At 59.4% G+C, this 15592-nt stretch overlaps 1 protein-coding gene across 15 annotated transcripts in view; it reads right to left on the bottom strand.

The window, feature by feature from the left end:
* Positions 1-15592, bottom strand: part of DGKZ (diacylglycerol kinase zeta) — a 58193-nt gene that overhangs the window by 8234 nt on the left and 34367 nt on the right. For 6 of the 15 annotated variants that reach the window (XM_074275642.1, XM_074275650.1, XM_074275648.1 and 3 more), the window contains exons 2-5: positions 2867-2975; positions 2367-2462; positions 615-692; positions 274-330 (exon numbers count right to left, since the gene is read on the bottom strand). In XM_074275642.1, coding sequence (XP_074131743.1) covers positions 274-330; positions 615-692; positions 2367-2462; positions 2867-2975 — 340 coding nt within the window. Of the gene's footprint in view, positions 1-273; positions 331-614; positions 693-2366; positions 2463-2866; positions 2976-3135; positions 5281-8085; positions 8203-15592 lie in introns of those variants that run through there. The other 9 variants (XM_074275643.1, XM_074275653.1, XM_074275646.1 and 6 more) reach the window with 6 other exon arrangements.

Below are 15592 nucleotides of genomic sequence, written 5' to 3'. Positions count from 1 at the left end.
AGAAGTGGGGGAGGGGCACGGGGAGATAGAGACCCTGGGGTCAGAGGTCTGTGGCCCCAGCAAGTCAGAAGGGGGGGAGAGGAAGGAGGGGAAGGAGGGGGGAGCATGCCCGAGGCGGACCATCAGCACCCTGACAAGGGATCAAAGGGCCAATGGAAAGCAGGGGTACTTTGGGGAAACTTGAGGGAGCGGCCGGGAGGGGATCACGGCACAAGGGTCCCCCGCTTGGCTCTCCTGGGTGCCCACCGCAACTCCAGTCCCAGGGGTTCTCACCTCCCGCACATTCCTGGACCCTGACTCCCGGAAGGACGGCTTACAGCGGAAGTTAATCTGCAGAGGACCAAGGACATGGAGGGTGAGCTCCACGGGCCAGGCACAGGGGGGAAGAACTGCTCCTGGCTGTGGTCCTCTGGCCCACCCGGCTGCAGGGCAACAGGTCCATGAAGCCGGAGGAGCACGAGGACCACCTCAAGGAACACCCTCTTCTTTCAGCAGATAAAGTAGCACAGGCCCTGTGGGGTGCAGCCCCCCCCTCGGTGCCCTCCGCTGGAGGCTCTCCCGCTCTCTACCCGCTTCTGGGCCCCGGACAGGACCCTCGGGCCCCAGCCCCTCACCTTCTCCAGCTGCTCGATGCAGGGGGTGTGCACAACAATCTTGCAGGCGGCGCACTTTCGCCGAGACACCGACTTCTGCTGCAGGAAGCAAGGGTGCGGGTCGGAGGGGAGGTGGGACATGAGGGGCAGATCCCCGCACTTTATGGCAAGAGTATCACGGGGACCATGCCCTCTACTAACAGGAGATGCTGAGGCTCAGGGGGGTCCTGCCTGGGGCCCCCCAGCTTCTGGGGCCAGAGGCTCCAAGGCCAGTGTCCTTCCCACTCTGGCCACTATGGCCCAATGGGCAGTGCCCTCAGGGCCCTCTGGCACTTGCTGTGTGACCACAGACACATAGGGACCTTCTGCTCTTCTCCTCTATGACGAGGTGTCCCTTCTTCCTTGCCAAGGCTAACTCTTCAAACTGCCCAGGCAACCCCCCCCCAGCAGACGGCCACCTCAGGATCCCCAGCCCACCGCCTCCAGAAACGCTTGCGTTTTCCTCAGTCCCTGTGTCCCAGCAAGCCCGTTTTACATCCCCTGTCACCCGCAGCTCTGCCCCTCAGAGAGGGGGGCCCCAGGTGCCCGCCCTGCTCTCCTGCCACTGTTGTGCAGCTGGGTCCTGCTCCGTGACCCCCTGGGGGCTGCCAGCCCCTTCTCTGGCCCGTTTTACAGAGGAGCAAACCGAGGCAAATGGTGAGGTGACTCAGGAATTGGAGGGACTCTGGGCCCCCAGCTGCTCTCCCCTCACCACCCGGCTCCTGAGCTTCTCCTTCCAGTCTCTCTCCCTCTGATGACTTTCTTTTTTTAATTAAGCTTTTTATTTTCAAAGTGGATGCAGGATAAGTTTTAACATTTATCTCTGCAAACACCCCCCCCCAAGACCCAAGTGATCCGATATATATCCAGCACGGGCACTTCTACACAGATTCCCACAAGTCTCAGGTGACTGTCTCTGTCTGTCTCTGTCTCTGACTCTCTGTCTGTCTCTCTGTCTCTGTTGCCCCCTGCTCCTCCCCCAGTACCGCTCCCCTTGCTCATCTCCCCATCTCCATGGGGACAATAATTCCCAAATCCACCTCCCCCCAGCTGGCTTTTGGACATCTCGGCCGCGTGCCCAGGACACGCTCTCTCCCTAACTCGCCCCCCACGGCCCCCACTACTCTAGGACACCACCATCCTCCTGCCCCTCCCCGGGACTCCTCACTTGCCCCCCATGTCCGAGTGTCTCCCCTCCAAGACGCCCCCTTCCCTCTGACTCTGGCCCTCGGCCCCCAGGCTGCCCGCCTCCGCCTTCCTGCATTCCAACCCCCCCCCCCCCCCCCGCACCGCTTCCTCTCCCCTGGGCAGAGCTTGCTGGGGATCTGTGGGGCTCCTGTCTCCCTCTTCTGTCTATGCATCTGCTGGGCCTGGGCCCGGCACAAACACCCACTGGCCGACTGGGGGGGCCCAGGGCTTCCAGACACGAGCTACCGCGCCAGCTCCAAAGCTGCATCCCAAGCCCCCCACGCTCCGCCCCCCAAACCCTGAGGGGGCGGGGGCAGAACGGCCCCTCTGTAAAGCACCCACTATGCGCTTTTCACACCTTTCACCTCATTTTATTCTCATGAAAGCTCCAGGGCCCAGGGGAGGCCCTTCTCCTGGTACTTGTGCTGAGTAAGCCTGAGAGCCTTGTCCGGGGCCCCCAGCTCCCCACCGAGCAGCCCCCCTGCCAGGGGAGCCCCAAGCCTGCCCCCCCCCTTCTGGGGCCCTGTTGGGCAGCCCCCCACTCACCAGCATCTTGGCCACGCAGTACTGCTCCCCGACGTAGCAGAAATCCCCAGACACATTGGTCTCGAACCAAATGTGCTCCCCGTAGGCGGCTGTTTCCTGTGGGACGGGGCAGGCTTGTGAGTGGCTCCCGGAGCCTTCTCCCCTGGGAGCCCCCCAGGAGCCCCTCCCCCAAGATCTGAGCCTCAGGCTTTCCCCAGCCCCTGTGGCCCAGGCCAGAACCAACCTCAGCAGCATCTAGTCACTGAACTACGAGGAGCAGCTGCGACCCCTCACTTCCCAGACAAAACCGGGGCCGGCCTCCCCTCGCTCCCCAGACGTCTGTTTTCCAGGAAGTGGGGGGGAGAGGGGGGCACTACCTGCCCTCAGACTCAGGGCATCCAGCAAGTGACTCAATGGCGCCACGGACTCCAAGGGGGGGAGGGCGGCCCATGAGGAGCCAGGGACCAGGAACCTTTACAAGAGGCTGACACGGGGCCCCTCTCAGCCCCCCCCCCACTCACACTCCAGTCCACGGTGCTCCGAATCTGCCTTTCGGGCTCACTGCAGGGGGCTCCAGGCGGCGGGTTTGGAGGTGCCAGATGCTGGAGGCCAGACTTGGCAATGGCTTTCCTGAAAGGAAGGGAACACCTGAGGGCTGGATGAAGGGGAGCATGTCTTTTCCTTCCTGGCCCTGGCTCTGACCAGCGGCCCGGCCGCGAGGAGGGGCAGGGCCTGGGCCGGGTCCGGAGAGCCCCGGCTGCTCCGCCGGTGCGGACGCCGCTATACCTACGAGAGCAGAGCACTCCAGGCCTCCGGTCCGGCTGACTTGCGTTTCAGGGCCACTTGGCGCCTCCGGGACAGGGGGCGCAGGTGGCCCAGCAGGAGGGGGCTGGCAGCGGCGGGGAGGAGGAGCTGCCCCGGGGGCCGGTACTGGCTGAGACGACGGTAGTAGCCATGCAGGCCCCAGACGGTCCGCTCGTACATCACATCGGCGGGGAGCAGGTGGGAAGACCTCCGGCGTCGACGCAGACATTGGGGCATGTGGAGCCGAGGCCTGATGCCCAGTGGCCGGGGCCCGGGGCCAGCCAGCTCCCTACCTCCTGCCCCGGGGGTCCTCAGCCCTGGACCCCATGCCCCTTCCTCCTCTTCTTCGTTCTTCCCCACGGGACCAGCGAGGGGCCCAGGGGTCTCCAGGAGGGGAGCGTCACCAGCAAGCAGGGCAGATCTCCATGGTGGGGCGGGATCCACGGGCAACCGGGGGCTGTGGCCTGGAGGTGCGGTGCTGGAGCGGCGGCGGGAAGCCCCCAGCCCACAGCTGGGGAGGCAGCCCTGGAGCTGGGAGCTGGAACGTCGCTGCTGCGCCAGGGAGGAGGAGGGCTGGCCCACCGCAGATCGCCGCCGCACCTTGCCCGTGGGGAGCGCCACCCCGCTTCCCCGCCGCTGCCCACGGGGGCCTGCCCCCGGCCCCTTCTTCCTGAAATGTCTCCTAAAGAAGGTCTCCATTGTAGGGATGGCAGCTGTTGGGCACAGAAAGCTGCCGTCAGTGGCCAGCTGTGAGATTGGCAGAGGCAAGTATGGGGCACCCTGCGGGACCACAAGCAGCCGCCGGGAGAGCTGAGAGGGAGTCCATCGGCCTCCCAAGTGCACCGCACCAGGCACCAAAGGAGCCCAGCCTTGCAGCCTTAGGGACCGCGCTGCTGCCAGCCGCCGAGCCAGCGACCGCAGAGAAAGCCCAGGCCAGCCCAGAAAGGACCGGCAGGGACCTGGCCCCGGCATGCAGGGCCTGCGGCCTCAGGTCTGGGTGCCACCTCCCACCAAGCCTGGGGACGCGGAGCCCGTCTGCGGCGGGAGAAAGAAGAAGGGCCCAGGAGCCCCAGGAGGAAGGGCACAGAACGAGGGTCCTCACTGGGGTCTTGGGCCAAGCCCTGTTCTCTCGAGGGAGGGCGACCCCCATTGGCTCCCAAACCAAAGAGCAACAGGAAGTGCTACTACAGGACTACACGGGGGAATGGGGCCAATGGGCGCTCCATCCGGGTGCCAGGCTGAAGTCGGGGTGAGTGCTGGGTGCGGAGGAGGGCCCAAGGAAGGGCCCCGGGGAGCAAGAGGGCAGCGCCAACCTCAGGCTGGGCAGGCAGGCGCAGTGATCTCTGAGCATCCACAGGACGAAGGGAGGAGCCCTCACCTCCAGCCTCGGGCTGTGTCCTGGCACTGCCATTCTCGCTGGCGCCCATGGACCAGGCTGGAGGAGACTGCAGGCAACCAAAGTTGCCTGACCAGGTAATGGGGGGGTCAGGAGCAAGAGCTCCGACGGTCCCTCCTTAAGGAACAACCTAGGCGGGGGATGAATGGCCCTGTTTAGAAGGTGCTCTAAGCTCCCGGGAATGGAGGCGCCGGGGAAGTCCCCATCCCGATGACTGAGGCGGTCGTTCTTTCCTGACAAGGCCTCCCAGCCTCCTCAGAGGAAATAAAAGGGCTCCGGGCCCCAGGCTAACTTCCCCACGTGAGGGAGAAGCAATCCCTGGCGAGGGGCAATGAGAGCTCCCTTCCCTACAAGGCCCCCAGGGGGAGGCTGCTCCCCAATGAGCACCCACGGCCACGTCCTCCACCCCCCCAAGGGGGGCTTCTTTGTGAAGGGGGCAGAGGGTGGGCAGCAGGCCAGGCCCGGGCTCCCTCTCGTCTAGGCTACAAGACAGCCTGGAATTTAAGGGTGTCCGCGACATGCTCCTGGGCTGGCCACAGAGACCAACCCTTCAGAGCCACTGCCAGGTTCTGCTGGCTCCCAGGCCCTCGCCCCTTTCCTGACGGGCAGCTCCTTCTCGGGCCTCTCAGCTCATCTAGTCCAGGGGCACCGCCAGTTCCTTTCAGACATCTCTAAACGGTTGCTCATGGGCTCTTCAAACTCAGTCCTCTTCTTGCCTCCAGCCCCCTGCCAACTCCCCATCCTCCACCAAACAAGCTCGCACAGCCCTGCGGGCCCCAATCTGGGCCTGTCTCACCCACATGCCCCCCTCCCTCAGGCTTGCCCCCATGGGCTCCGGGCTCTCCCCACGCCATCCATCCTGCACTTGGCTGCCAAAGTCATCCCCATGCTGAGTCCCACAGGGGCTTCCTCTGCCCAACCTCCAGGCAAGCCCTGCCAGCTTTCCTCCCCGCCAGCTCTTGATGCCCCCCCAGGCCTTTCTCAGGCCCTCTGCCTCCCACAACGTGTGCACTTTAGATCTCTCCCACCAGACCGTAAGCTCTCGGGGATGGGATCCCTCCCCTCAAGGTGTTCTGAGAAGGGACCACGATAACCATGACTGAGTGTCCCCCCTCCAACAACCCTGCGAAGTGCTATTGGAAAACGGAGGCAGGTGAGGTGTGGGGACTAGCCCGGGTGACCCGGCGGGTGGGCCCTCACCCTGGGTCCGGGCGCTCCCTGATGCCAGTCCCCAGCCTGGGGCCCACATGGCTCCTCAGGGCCGGCCCCACCAGCTTGGAGCGCCCTGCCCCGGCCCCCTCCCCTGGCTCCCCGTGGGGTGTCAGCTTTCCCCCCGCCTGTGACAGCTGCCCAGACTGCAGGAGATGAGTCACCCCGACAGACCGCCTGATGCTGCTGTCACCAGAACACAAAGGCCACAGGCCGTGGGGGCAGGGCGGGCTCTGAGCCCTCGGGCTGGCCTGTGGGCTCCTCCTGAGCCCGGCTCCCTCGGGCCTCTGCCTCCCCAGCCCCAAAATGCAATAGGTGCTTTATAAGTGTGGACTGATAGACTGACGCAGGTAGGCCCTGGCTGGAAGGGCCACAACTGGGCCCAAGATGCTACTGCCCCAAAGCCACCCTGCAGAGCCCAGGGCTCGCGATCCTGTCAGGGAGGCCGACAGCTGCCAACCCTCGGCCGCCTGAAGGAGCCTTAAGATACCAACAAACTCCCCGTGGGCAAGTCTCCCCGGGAGAGCGGCCCTCACAGGCATGGGGCCTCGAGCCATCCGTCACCACAGAAACCGTCCCAGGCTCGGGGGCCTCGGGGCCCTCAGGATCCATTTCCTTGCATCAAATGCTCTCCAGTGGCCTGGGATCAGGGTCGTCCAGGCTCCCCGTGGGTTGGGATTCTGGGCAGAGCACCATCCAGCCCTCAGCCCCCTCCCCTTTTCTGACTTCGTGGTGTTGCCCTGGGCTCTGAGGCTATGGCCACCCAGACAGCGGATGGGCCCATGGGCCGAGGCAGAGCTACCAAACCTCGAGGGGACAGGGGGGACGGGAGGGGGGGGACAAGGGGGCAGGGGCGACAAGGGGGCGACGAGGTGTCTCCTTGATTCTCAGCCAGGACAGTGCAAAGACCAACCAGGGTGGGAGGTGGCCCATCTCGCCCTCCAGGGCCCAGAGCCCCGCCCACCTTGGGGCAGACTAGAAAAGGGTCCAGAGCTGCGCCAGGGAGAAAAGGGACTGGAGACCAGGACCCCTGGGGCCTCTCTGACTGGAAAAACCTCCTCAAGGTCTCCTATCTGAGGCAGGCAGCTTTCAGCTTCCTGCCGGGGCCTCAGTGAGCATCCCGAGCTGGGAAGGGGCAGCTCCTACGGAGGCCAGGGTTTGGCGGCTCTCACTCTCACCAAGCCCAAGGGCTCTCCTCTCTCCTGGGCTTTCCCCACTGAAGGGGATGGGGAGGAAAGGGAAGTGGGAATGCCAAGGGCAGCCACAACCCACCACATGAGGAAGAAGCGGTCTCGGGCACCTGGGTATTTGCTCCTGCCACAGAGTGCCAGGCTCTGCAGCCCACTCTGGACACGCTGCCCTGGCCTGTTCCTTTCAGAGCACTCCTAGGTCCCCACAGCCCAGCTTAGCGTGCTCCGGGCCACCCTCAAAAGCTCTGGCAAAGGCTGCCCCCACCTAAGAAAGAGGTCAAAGACCCTCAGGGACCTGGACTTCAAGAAGATCCCTTTGCCCTGGCCCCAGGGAGCCGGCAGCTGCTGCTCCAGAGGCGAATCTGTCTGGGACGGAGGGCCCAAGTGGAGACCAGGAGGAGACCTTCCTCCCGGGCAGACAGCCCTCCTCCAGGAAGCCCCCCCCCAGGAGGCTGCCCTCACCCCCAGTGGATGCCGGCTCTGCGCCAAGGTCCACCCTGCGGCTCCCACAAGCCTCGGACAGAAGGCCGGGAAAGTCTGAGCCATTAGCGGACTCAGAGATCAGCTGGTCCAACCGTCTCATTTTACACGAGAAAACAAAGATCAAGAATCTGTCTAAGGTGGGGGGACTAAGGGGGAGGGCTGGGATTTGGGCCCAGAGCTCCGTCTTTCATGACCCGGGTGGGGAGTAGGGGGGGGGCGGTGAGGACCTTGGCTGGGGAAGGGAAGAGGCCAGGGCCCAGCCTCCTGGGGCGGGCGTCCATCCCCCGGGGCCTCCCTTATCAGCCAGAATCAGGCTGGTCATGGGGTGGAGGAGAGGGGAAGAGCACCACTCCTAACCCCCGACAGCTTTCCCTAGGAAGCTGGCAGGGCAACAGGATGAGTGGCACGCCACGGGCAGAGGACAAGGGAGTTCTCCAGCTGGATTAAAATTTACCTCGCCAGGGGCGGCTCTTTCGGACTCCCTGCCCCCGGTCACAGGGGCACAGTGTGCCCTTCTCAGGAATTGCAGCAGTCACCCAGAGCTTCCCTGGCACCTCATCATACTGTGCCCAGAGCCCTTGATACCCGCCAGGCTAGGAAACCCCCCCCCCCAATGACACAAGGAAGGAGAAAGGAAGGGACTGGGTCCCCTTTTGACCTGATCTGAAGGCAGAGAGAGCAGGGAGGAGGTTCTGGGTCCCGTGGATGAGCCCTGGGGCTCCAGGCAGCAGCTCTCTCGCAGCAAGTCCTAGTTTGGAGGCAGTGGCCCTACTCTCCGCCCCTGCGTCACCCCTTCCCCTCCCCTTCCCCCTCTCCCTGCAGCCTAGGACAGCCGTTATGAAAATAACCCCACTGGTAACCAAGTGCACTTCCTCCCCATAGGGTGGCTCCCAGCCCCCGCGCACCAGCCTCCCTCCCAGCTCACTCCCTCCGAGGGAGGCGGGCAGACGCATACACAGCCTCCCTCCCTGCTCACTCCTCTAACTGTTCCAAAGAGAAATGCCGCCGGGTTGTTTGCATTCTGGGCCAGGGGCCTCCCCTCCCTCCCTCCCCGCTGCTCCCCAGGGACGGCTCCCAAGCATCACCTGTACTGGGCAGCGGGGAGGCTGGGAAAGGCCCGAGGTCTGGGCCCTGATGGCATACTTACTGAGGCCTCCCTCCCAGCCATGCTAGGGAAAAGAGCCTTGCAGAGGAGCGGCCCCTTCCGAGAGAGCTTCCGGCAGAGAGGGTACACTCCCTGAGATGGGGGGCTGCCCTTTTTGCACCCCCAGTGCCCAGCATGCAGACAGGGAGCCTCGCCCACAGAGGCCGGCTGCCCGGCTTCTCTCAGGGAGTGCTCCGGGGGCCTCTGGCTCTCAGACTGCTCCATCCCCGTAGGGGTGCCTTCAGTTTCTATTTCTGGCATTTCCAGCTCATGAAGGGCTTAGTTCACAATAGCTCTTTGAGATAAGAAAAGGGAGTTACTTTTGCACCCATTTTACAGATTAGGAATTGTTGTTCCATCATGTGCGACTGCTGTGGACCACGCTAGTTACTGGAGTGGCTCGCCATTCCTTCTCCAGTGGAGTAAGGGAAAAGGAGGTTCCTGCCCAAGCCAGCAGGTCTTTTCAACCCCAGAACTGTCCGCTGAGCACCCGCTGCCTCACAGTCGGCTTGCTGAGGGTTGCCCAGTAAGTAGATGGCAAAGCTCACTGCCTCTAGGGCAAAAGCAGATCCCAAAGATCACGAGGGGCTCCGGCAAGCGAGCAGTCGGTCGGCCGGCCAGGGTCTCCTCTGTGTCACATTTTAACAGAGGAAAGCATTGGTGGCGGGGGGGTCTGGGAAAGGCCTCCTTTACACAGAGGGACCGGAGCCAAGTCGTACAGGAAGCCAAGGGCTGGAGAAGACGCAGGAGAGCATCCCATGCATGATCCCATGCATCCCATGCTCAGTCCCAGAGCAAGGACATGTAAGTGTCCAAGAATGGACACTGCCCAGCCAGGAGGCCGGGGGAGCCGGGGCTCATGGAGAGGGGCAAAGGGAAAGGCCAGGAGGGGTCGGGGAGGGAAGGGCCTGAAATGCCAGAGGGTTTGATGTGACCTGGCGGAGCTGGCGGCCAGCAGGGGCCATTGAGGGGGGAGTGTGATAGGGTCCGATGAGAAACTTAGGAATGTCACTTTGGCAACTGAAAGAATGAGCAGAGAACTGTGTGCCTGGAGCCACGAGCCTGAGTGCAAATGTGGCCTCCAACACTCGCTAATCATTCATGTGCTCGGAGTCCCCACTTGGAGAAACAACGGCCCTGCTTCCAGGACGCTTGTGCGGCTGAAACGAGCCGTCTGTAAAGCACGTCGCCAATTTTACGGTGCCAGCGGCCGCAGAAGAAGTACGAGGTGGATGTGGGAGGGCTCAAGGACACCAAAGCTTCCAGCCTGGCTGCTGATGGGACCCTGGGTGGAAAAGACGATTCTGACTTTGAGCATGTTGAATCTGAGAAGCTTTAGGGGGAGCGTCCGGCACAGAGCAGGGCTGGAGTGCAGGAGAGTAATGGAGCCCACGGGAGCGGGTGAGCACACTGATCCGGTCTCAAGTGCTCCAAGCCTCATCAGCAGAATGGCCAGCCTCCCTCCGGACACACTTCCACTTTCTCCCTCCCTCTCTCCTCTCTTACCTCCATGGCCCAAGCCATTCTCTGGGCCCAAAAGGCCTTGCACCTCGCCACCTTTTCCAATCCTTAAAGGCTTAGCTCAAAACTCAACTTTTCTTTGATGTCCTTCCTAACTAGTTCAGGCCACGGGATCTGTTCCTCTTGTAAATCCCGGGAGAATTTGTCTGGACCATTAACGTGACACATTTTCATCACTCTCCCATTTATACCCCTGTCCCCGGCCCATGCTCCCCTGCTGCATCAGATGGCAAAGTTGTAGTGAGCCATTTTAAGAGGGGCCGCTGGACTTAGTGAAGAGGAAGGTGGAATGGAATCCAGCCAGTTATACCACACAGAGGACAATGAGAAAACGACGTCAAGTGCAGAAAGCCCCAAATAAATCAGAGACATTGCCAATGTGCTCAATATATCCCATAGATCTTAGCGAAGGGCTGGCCCTTCAGAAGATCTGCTCAGGTTAGAGAGCACAGGGCAGGAAGTGCAGGAGCAGACAGACACTCAGGAAGCTGAACAGCCTGGGGAAAAGAAAGATGCAAAGGCAAGGGAGGAAATATTGCTTCCCTCCTGGGAGTGCAGAGAAGGAGGTGGTGGGGACCCCGTCCCCCACAGGGAGCTCCAGCTTTCCAAAGGCAACCCTTGGGAGCTGGGGATGTGCTCACAGGGGAGTTCAAACAGAAAGACTGAGTCCCCCGTGCCAGCAGGTAAGCGATGAGGGGGCCCAAAGTGGACAAAGCCATTTCTCGCCCATCTCCTCCTGCTCCCAAATAAGCTGGGTGATGGGGGCCAACCACTTCCTCTCGGAGGCTTGTGTTCCCCATCTCTAAAAAGGGATCCCAGACACCTTCCAGGATTGTTGTGAAGAAAGTGCTTGGGCCTTCAGACACAAGAGCTGTTCTGGTGTCCACCCTCTCCCTCTACAATGAGGCTTGATTTCAGAGGGCAAACTTCCTGGTCCTTGACCTCAGGCTGGAGACAAGCTTTTTGTCAAGTTCTCACCATCCCCAGGCCCCTCGGCCTCCAATCTCAATGTGCCAGCGTCAAACGGGTGTCTCTCTCCTGCTCCTAGAACCACTGACACACACTGTCCAATAATGGCGGGGGGTAGGAAGGCAGAATCCTATCTTTCTGTAGTTAGTTATTTCTCTGTGAATGACTTTTTAAAATTAAAGCTTTGTATTTTCCAAATATATATATACACGGATAATTTTCAACATTCACTCTTGCAAAACCTTGTGTTCCCCGGTTTTTCTCTCCTTTCCCCACATCCTCTCCCCTAGATGGCAAGTAATCTAATGAATGTCAGACATGTACAATTCTTCTATACATATTTCCACAATTATCATGCTACACAAGAAAAATCAGATCCAAAAGGAAAAAAATGAGAAAGAAAACACAATGCAAGCAAACAACTAAAAAGGTGAGAATGCGATGTTGTGATCCACATTCAGTCCCCACAGTCTTCTCTCTGGGTGCAGATGGCTCTCTCCATCACAAGTCTATTGTAATTGGCCTGAATCACCTCATTGTTGGAGAGGGCCTCGTCCATCAGAACTGATCACCATACAGTATTGTTGCTGACGTATACAACGATCTCCTGGTCCTGCTCCTTTCCCTCAGCATCAGTTCCTGTAAGTCCCTCCAGACCTCTCTGAAATCCTCCTGCTGATCATTTCTTACAGAACAATAATATTCCATAACATGCATAGACCACGATTTCTTCAGTCATTCTCCAATGGATGGGCAGCCACTCAGTTTCCAGTTCCTCCCACTACAAAAAGGGCCGCCACAAACATTTTGGTCTGTGCATGTTTTAAACCCCTTGTACAATGCAGACTCCTCAAGAATGGGGGGCTTAAACTCTGCTCTCTGACCATTCATTCCACCCAAACTGATTTCCTCCCTAAAAATGACTTTATCTTTGCCAAACTGAACCCTATGGACCCTATATGGGCTTGTGGCTCTCCCCAGCCCGTCCCGGGGTCTCCTGGACTTCCTCCTGACTGTTCCTTGTGCAGAATCTTCATCCAGATCATGTCTAGGTGTCCCAAAGGCTTTTCTTCTGGGCCCTCTCTCCTCCTCCCTCCATGCTATTTTCCCGGGGGATCTCATCAGCTCCAATGGACTCTACCATATCTATGCTGATGATTCTCAAATCTCTCATGTCCAACCGCCTCCTGGACATCTCAAAGTGGAAGTCCCACAGACACCTTAAACTCAACACCTTTGAAGCTGAGCCTTTCCTCCTAAAACCCTTCCCAATTTGTCCCTATTATGCCAGTGACACTAACCACCTACCCAAGTCCCCCAGACTATGGTCACCCTTGACTCCTCACCCCCAGCTCGTCTGTTGCCAAGACCTGTTGATTGTGACTCTGAATCCCTCAAGCCAAGCCTACCTGTTGGCTGGTGGGCCTGCCCCAAATCTCCCATTCCGAGTGCTCCCCGCTTCTCTAGGATCAAATGACAAACTCCTGTTTGGCATTCAAAGCCCTTCCTCACCAGCCCTTCCACATCCTCCATCTTCTCCTACCTTACCTCTTACTGCTCACACCACTGCTTTCTGGCTGCTCTTCTCCCAGAGAAGTCCCTCTCCTGCCTCCAGGAGCACTCATGGCTCCCTAGCTCCCTCTCCTTCACCTCTGCTTCCTGGCCTTCCTAAGTCCCAGCCAAAATCCCACCTTCCACAAGAAGCCTTTCCTACTTCCTCCTCCTTTCAGCGCCCGCCCATGGGGATGACTGCTTGTTTGCTCCTGGTTCTTGGCCCATTGTTTCCTCCATGAGATTGCGAGATCCTTGAGGACAAGGACCTTTCCTTGTAGCCCCAGAACAAGGCTCGGTACCGGATAAGATTAGACACTTAACCAGTGTTTACTGACTGATTAGCTTCAGACTCAGCTCACTGACCAGTGCACGGGCTTATAAAATGCTTGCTAAGGCACCGACCTTTTGTTTTTAGCCCAAAAGCCCTGCGGAGTATCCCAAAAGACTATTTCTTTACACCCACCATCCAGCCAAGCTTCTCATCATTTAATTCCTGAAACGAGATCCCTGGTCCGAAAAGTCTCAAGGCAGAGGGAGAGAGGCCCATTTTCCCCGTGAAAGGCCCAGGATCACTTTGGCACCTTCTTGGGCACCAGGTGATACTCCCCAAATCCAGTCTGACGGTAGAGCCTGGGCTGGCAACGCACCAGCCTTGACACCGGCCAGGCTCATTCCATTCCTTTTTGGTCAGCAGACTATGGAGAAGCCTGTTGGTCCCATTGGCTGCCGCAGCCACATGGGTCCAGAGCTGCTGATTAATAAAGGACAATGATGTTCCTATCGCCTTCATCTTCTCCCGGCTCATCCCCCGGCAGCCTCCTCCTCTCCACCTCCCCCGGTCTTCGCTTACGTCTGGAGGAGCCTCCCGCTCCCCATCTGCCAGAAGCACCTCGCTCCCTCTGATCCCTCATTCAAAATTCATCTCCCTTTTTGTGGCCCTTTTGCTTCTGTCCCAGTGGCAAAGCTGCCGAGCCCGGGGGCTGCAAGGCGGGCAAAGCCTTCCTGGGGCCTCCATTTCTCCCAGTGGAGAGGACCGGAGCAGAGCTAGCCCCGGCTGCACCAGCCGCCTCCTTCAGGGGCCTCGGAGGGGGCCCCACCTCCTCGGCTCATCTGAGGGGCCGGCTGTGGAAGTCTCATTATCCCACATGTACAGATGGAAAAAGCTCAGGAAAGTGAAATGGCTCCCTGGGCTCACCTCCCACAAGTTTCAGGGTGTCTGGACCCAAACCCAAGTCTCTGGCTCCAACAATGCTATTTTCTGTCTCTTTCACCGGCACCTCCCAGACCCCCAGAGCCGCTCTAAAAAGAAGGGGGAGGAACTCTAGAGAGGGTAACATGTAGGGACCAGCCAAAGCCCTCATGTGGATGGGCTTGAAGCTTCTCTGGTACCAAGAGAAAAAGCTTTGCCCTGTGGAGAAGTCCTCACAATGGGGCAGGGGGGAGGCAGCACCTGGCTGGGCCCCAGGAGCAGAAACCAGCTGGGCCCCTTTCACAACCACCCCCTCATCTGTAAAATGTCAGCGAGAAGCCTGAGCTGGGGGGTGGCAGATAGGGAGGCTCTAGGTGGCAGAAGCCCAAGGCTCTGAGGAGGCTATTTTTAACCCGGCTGCGATATGTCATCTGTGCTTGGAGAAGGCCACCGGAGAGAGAGGGCCTGGCCGGGAGCTGCACCTGGCCGGAGACCCGGGCCGGACACGGTCCTGGGCTCCCTCCTCTCATATTCACCAGTGACTCAGGAGGGCCTTGCGAGGCAGCTGGTCCATTCCCTTCATGTTACAGTGGAGCATTCCAAGCGTACGGCGATGCAAATGACTTACCAAGGTCATTCACACAATTATAGTACTGCTTCCAAGCCAAAGGCAGCAGGACGGCAGAGGTGTTCCACTGCCCTCCCCTTCCTGGTGCCTTCATTCTGAAGCCCAGGGCCCTCAAGAACAGAATCCCTCAAACCTTCACTCCTGGATCTCCAGAAAAACACAAAAGATCCTTCAGTATCACGCTCCCCCCCCCATGCCGTCCTAGAGATCACTTGCTCTTGGGCCCACGGCCTCCCTCTCTCAGCACCCCTAACCCAGCTCCCCCACCCTCTTTCCACCAGCATTTTATCAAGTGCCACACTGTGCCAGGATACAGAGTGAGGCCTTGGAGATTCAAAAACAAGAACAATCCTCGCCTTCTGGGAACTTACATTTTACTAAAGAAATAACGTGTACAAGAGGAAAAAATAGGAATTAATTTTTGGAGGGAAAGGTACAATAATTGGAAGGATTAAAAACGAGCTCTTGAAAGAGGAGGCACTTGGCCTGAGCTTTTAAAGACGTTGGGGAGAGGAAGGAATGGGGGGGCACAGGTGAGATGTCCCAGAGGAGGCGGGGCAGAACATTTAGGCCATCTCACAGGGAAATGACTCTTCTCCAAGAATAAGAGGAGCAGGATTCTCCCTGGTAACTTAAGGTCTTCCAAGCAGCTCCTGGACCCCCAGAATATTAGAAATGGAAGGGATCAGCCATCTGGCTCTCCTGTCTTGTTTTACAAATGAAGGAACCAAGGCCCAGAGTCACTCCCAGGATGACATCCAGGTAAGAAGTAGCAGAAAAGAATCACTAACAGCTCCTCTGGATTTCAAACTAGGCTCCATCAGAACACAGCAGGGGGTCAGTGGGCCTTAGGAGGAGGAGGAGGAGGAGAAAGAGGAGGAAGAGGAGGAAGAGGAGGAAGAGGAGGAGGAGGGGGAGGAGGAGGAGGAGGAGGAGAAAGAGGAGGAAGAGGAGGAGGAGGAGGAGGGAGGAGGAGAGGAGGACTGGTGCCTCCCAAGGCCATGGAGTTATGGAGTGATGGTTAGGAGGATCTTTTCTTGGCCTCCAGGCTCCCTTTGCCTCTGCTGTTTCCCCCTCCTAAATCCACAAGTCGGAAGTTCTTTCTCCCTGAAGCAGTGAGTTTGGGCTTTTGGGGGGGTGAAAGGACTCCTTTCCCACGC

This window comes from Sminthopsis crassicaudata, chromosome 6, assembly GCF_048593235.1.
Source record: "Sminthopsis crassicaudata isolate SCR6 chromosome 6, ASM4859323v1, whole genome shotgun sequence".
In the NCBI taxonomy this organism is placed as follows: domain Eukaryota; kingdom Metazoa; phylum Chordata; class Mammalia; order Dasyuromorphia; family Dasyuridae; genus Sminthopsis; species Sminthopsis crassicaudata.
Note: the sequence above shows the minus strand (reverse complement) of the source record. Positions and strands in the feature narration are given on the sequence as shown.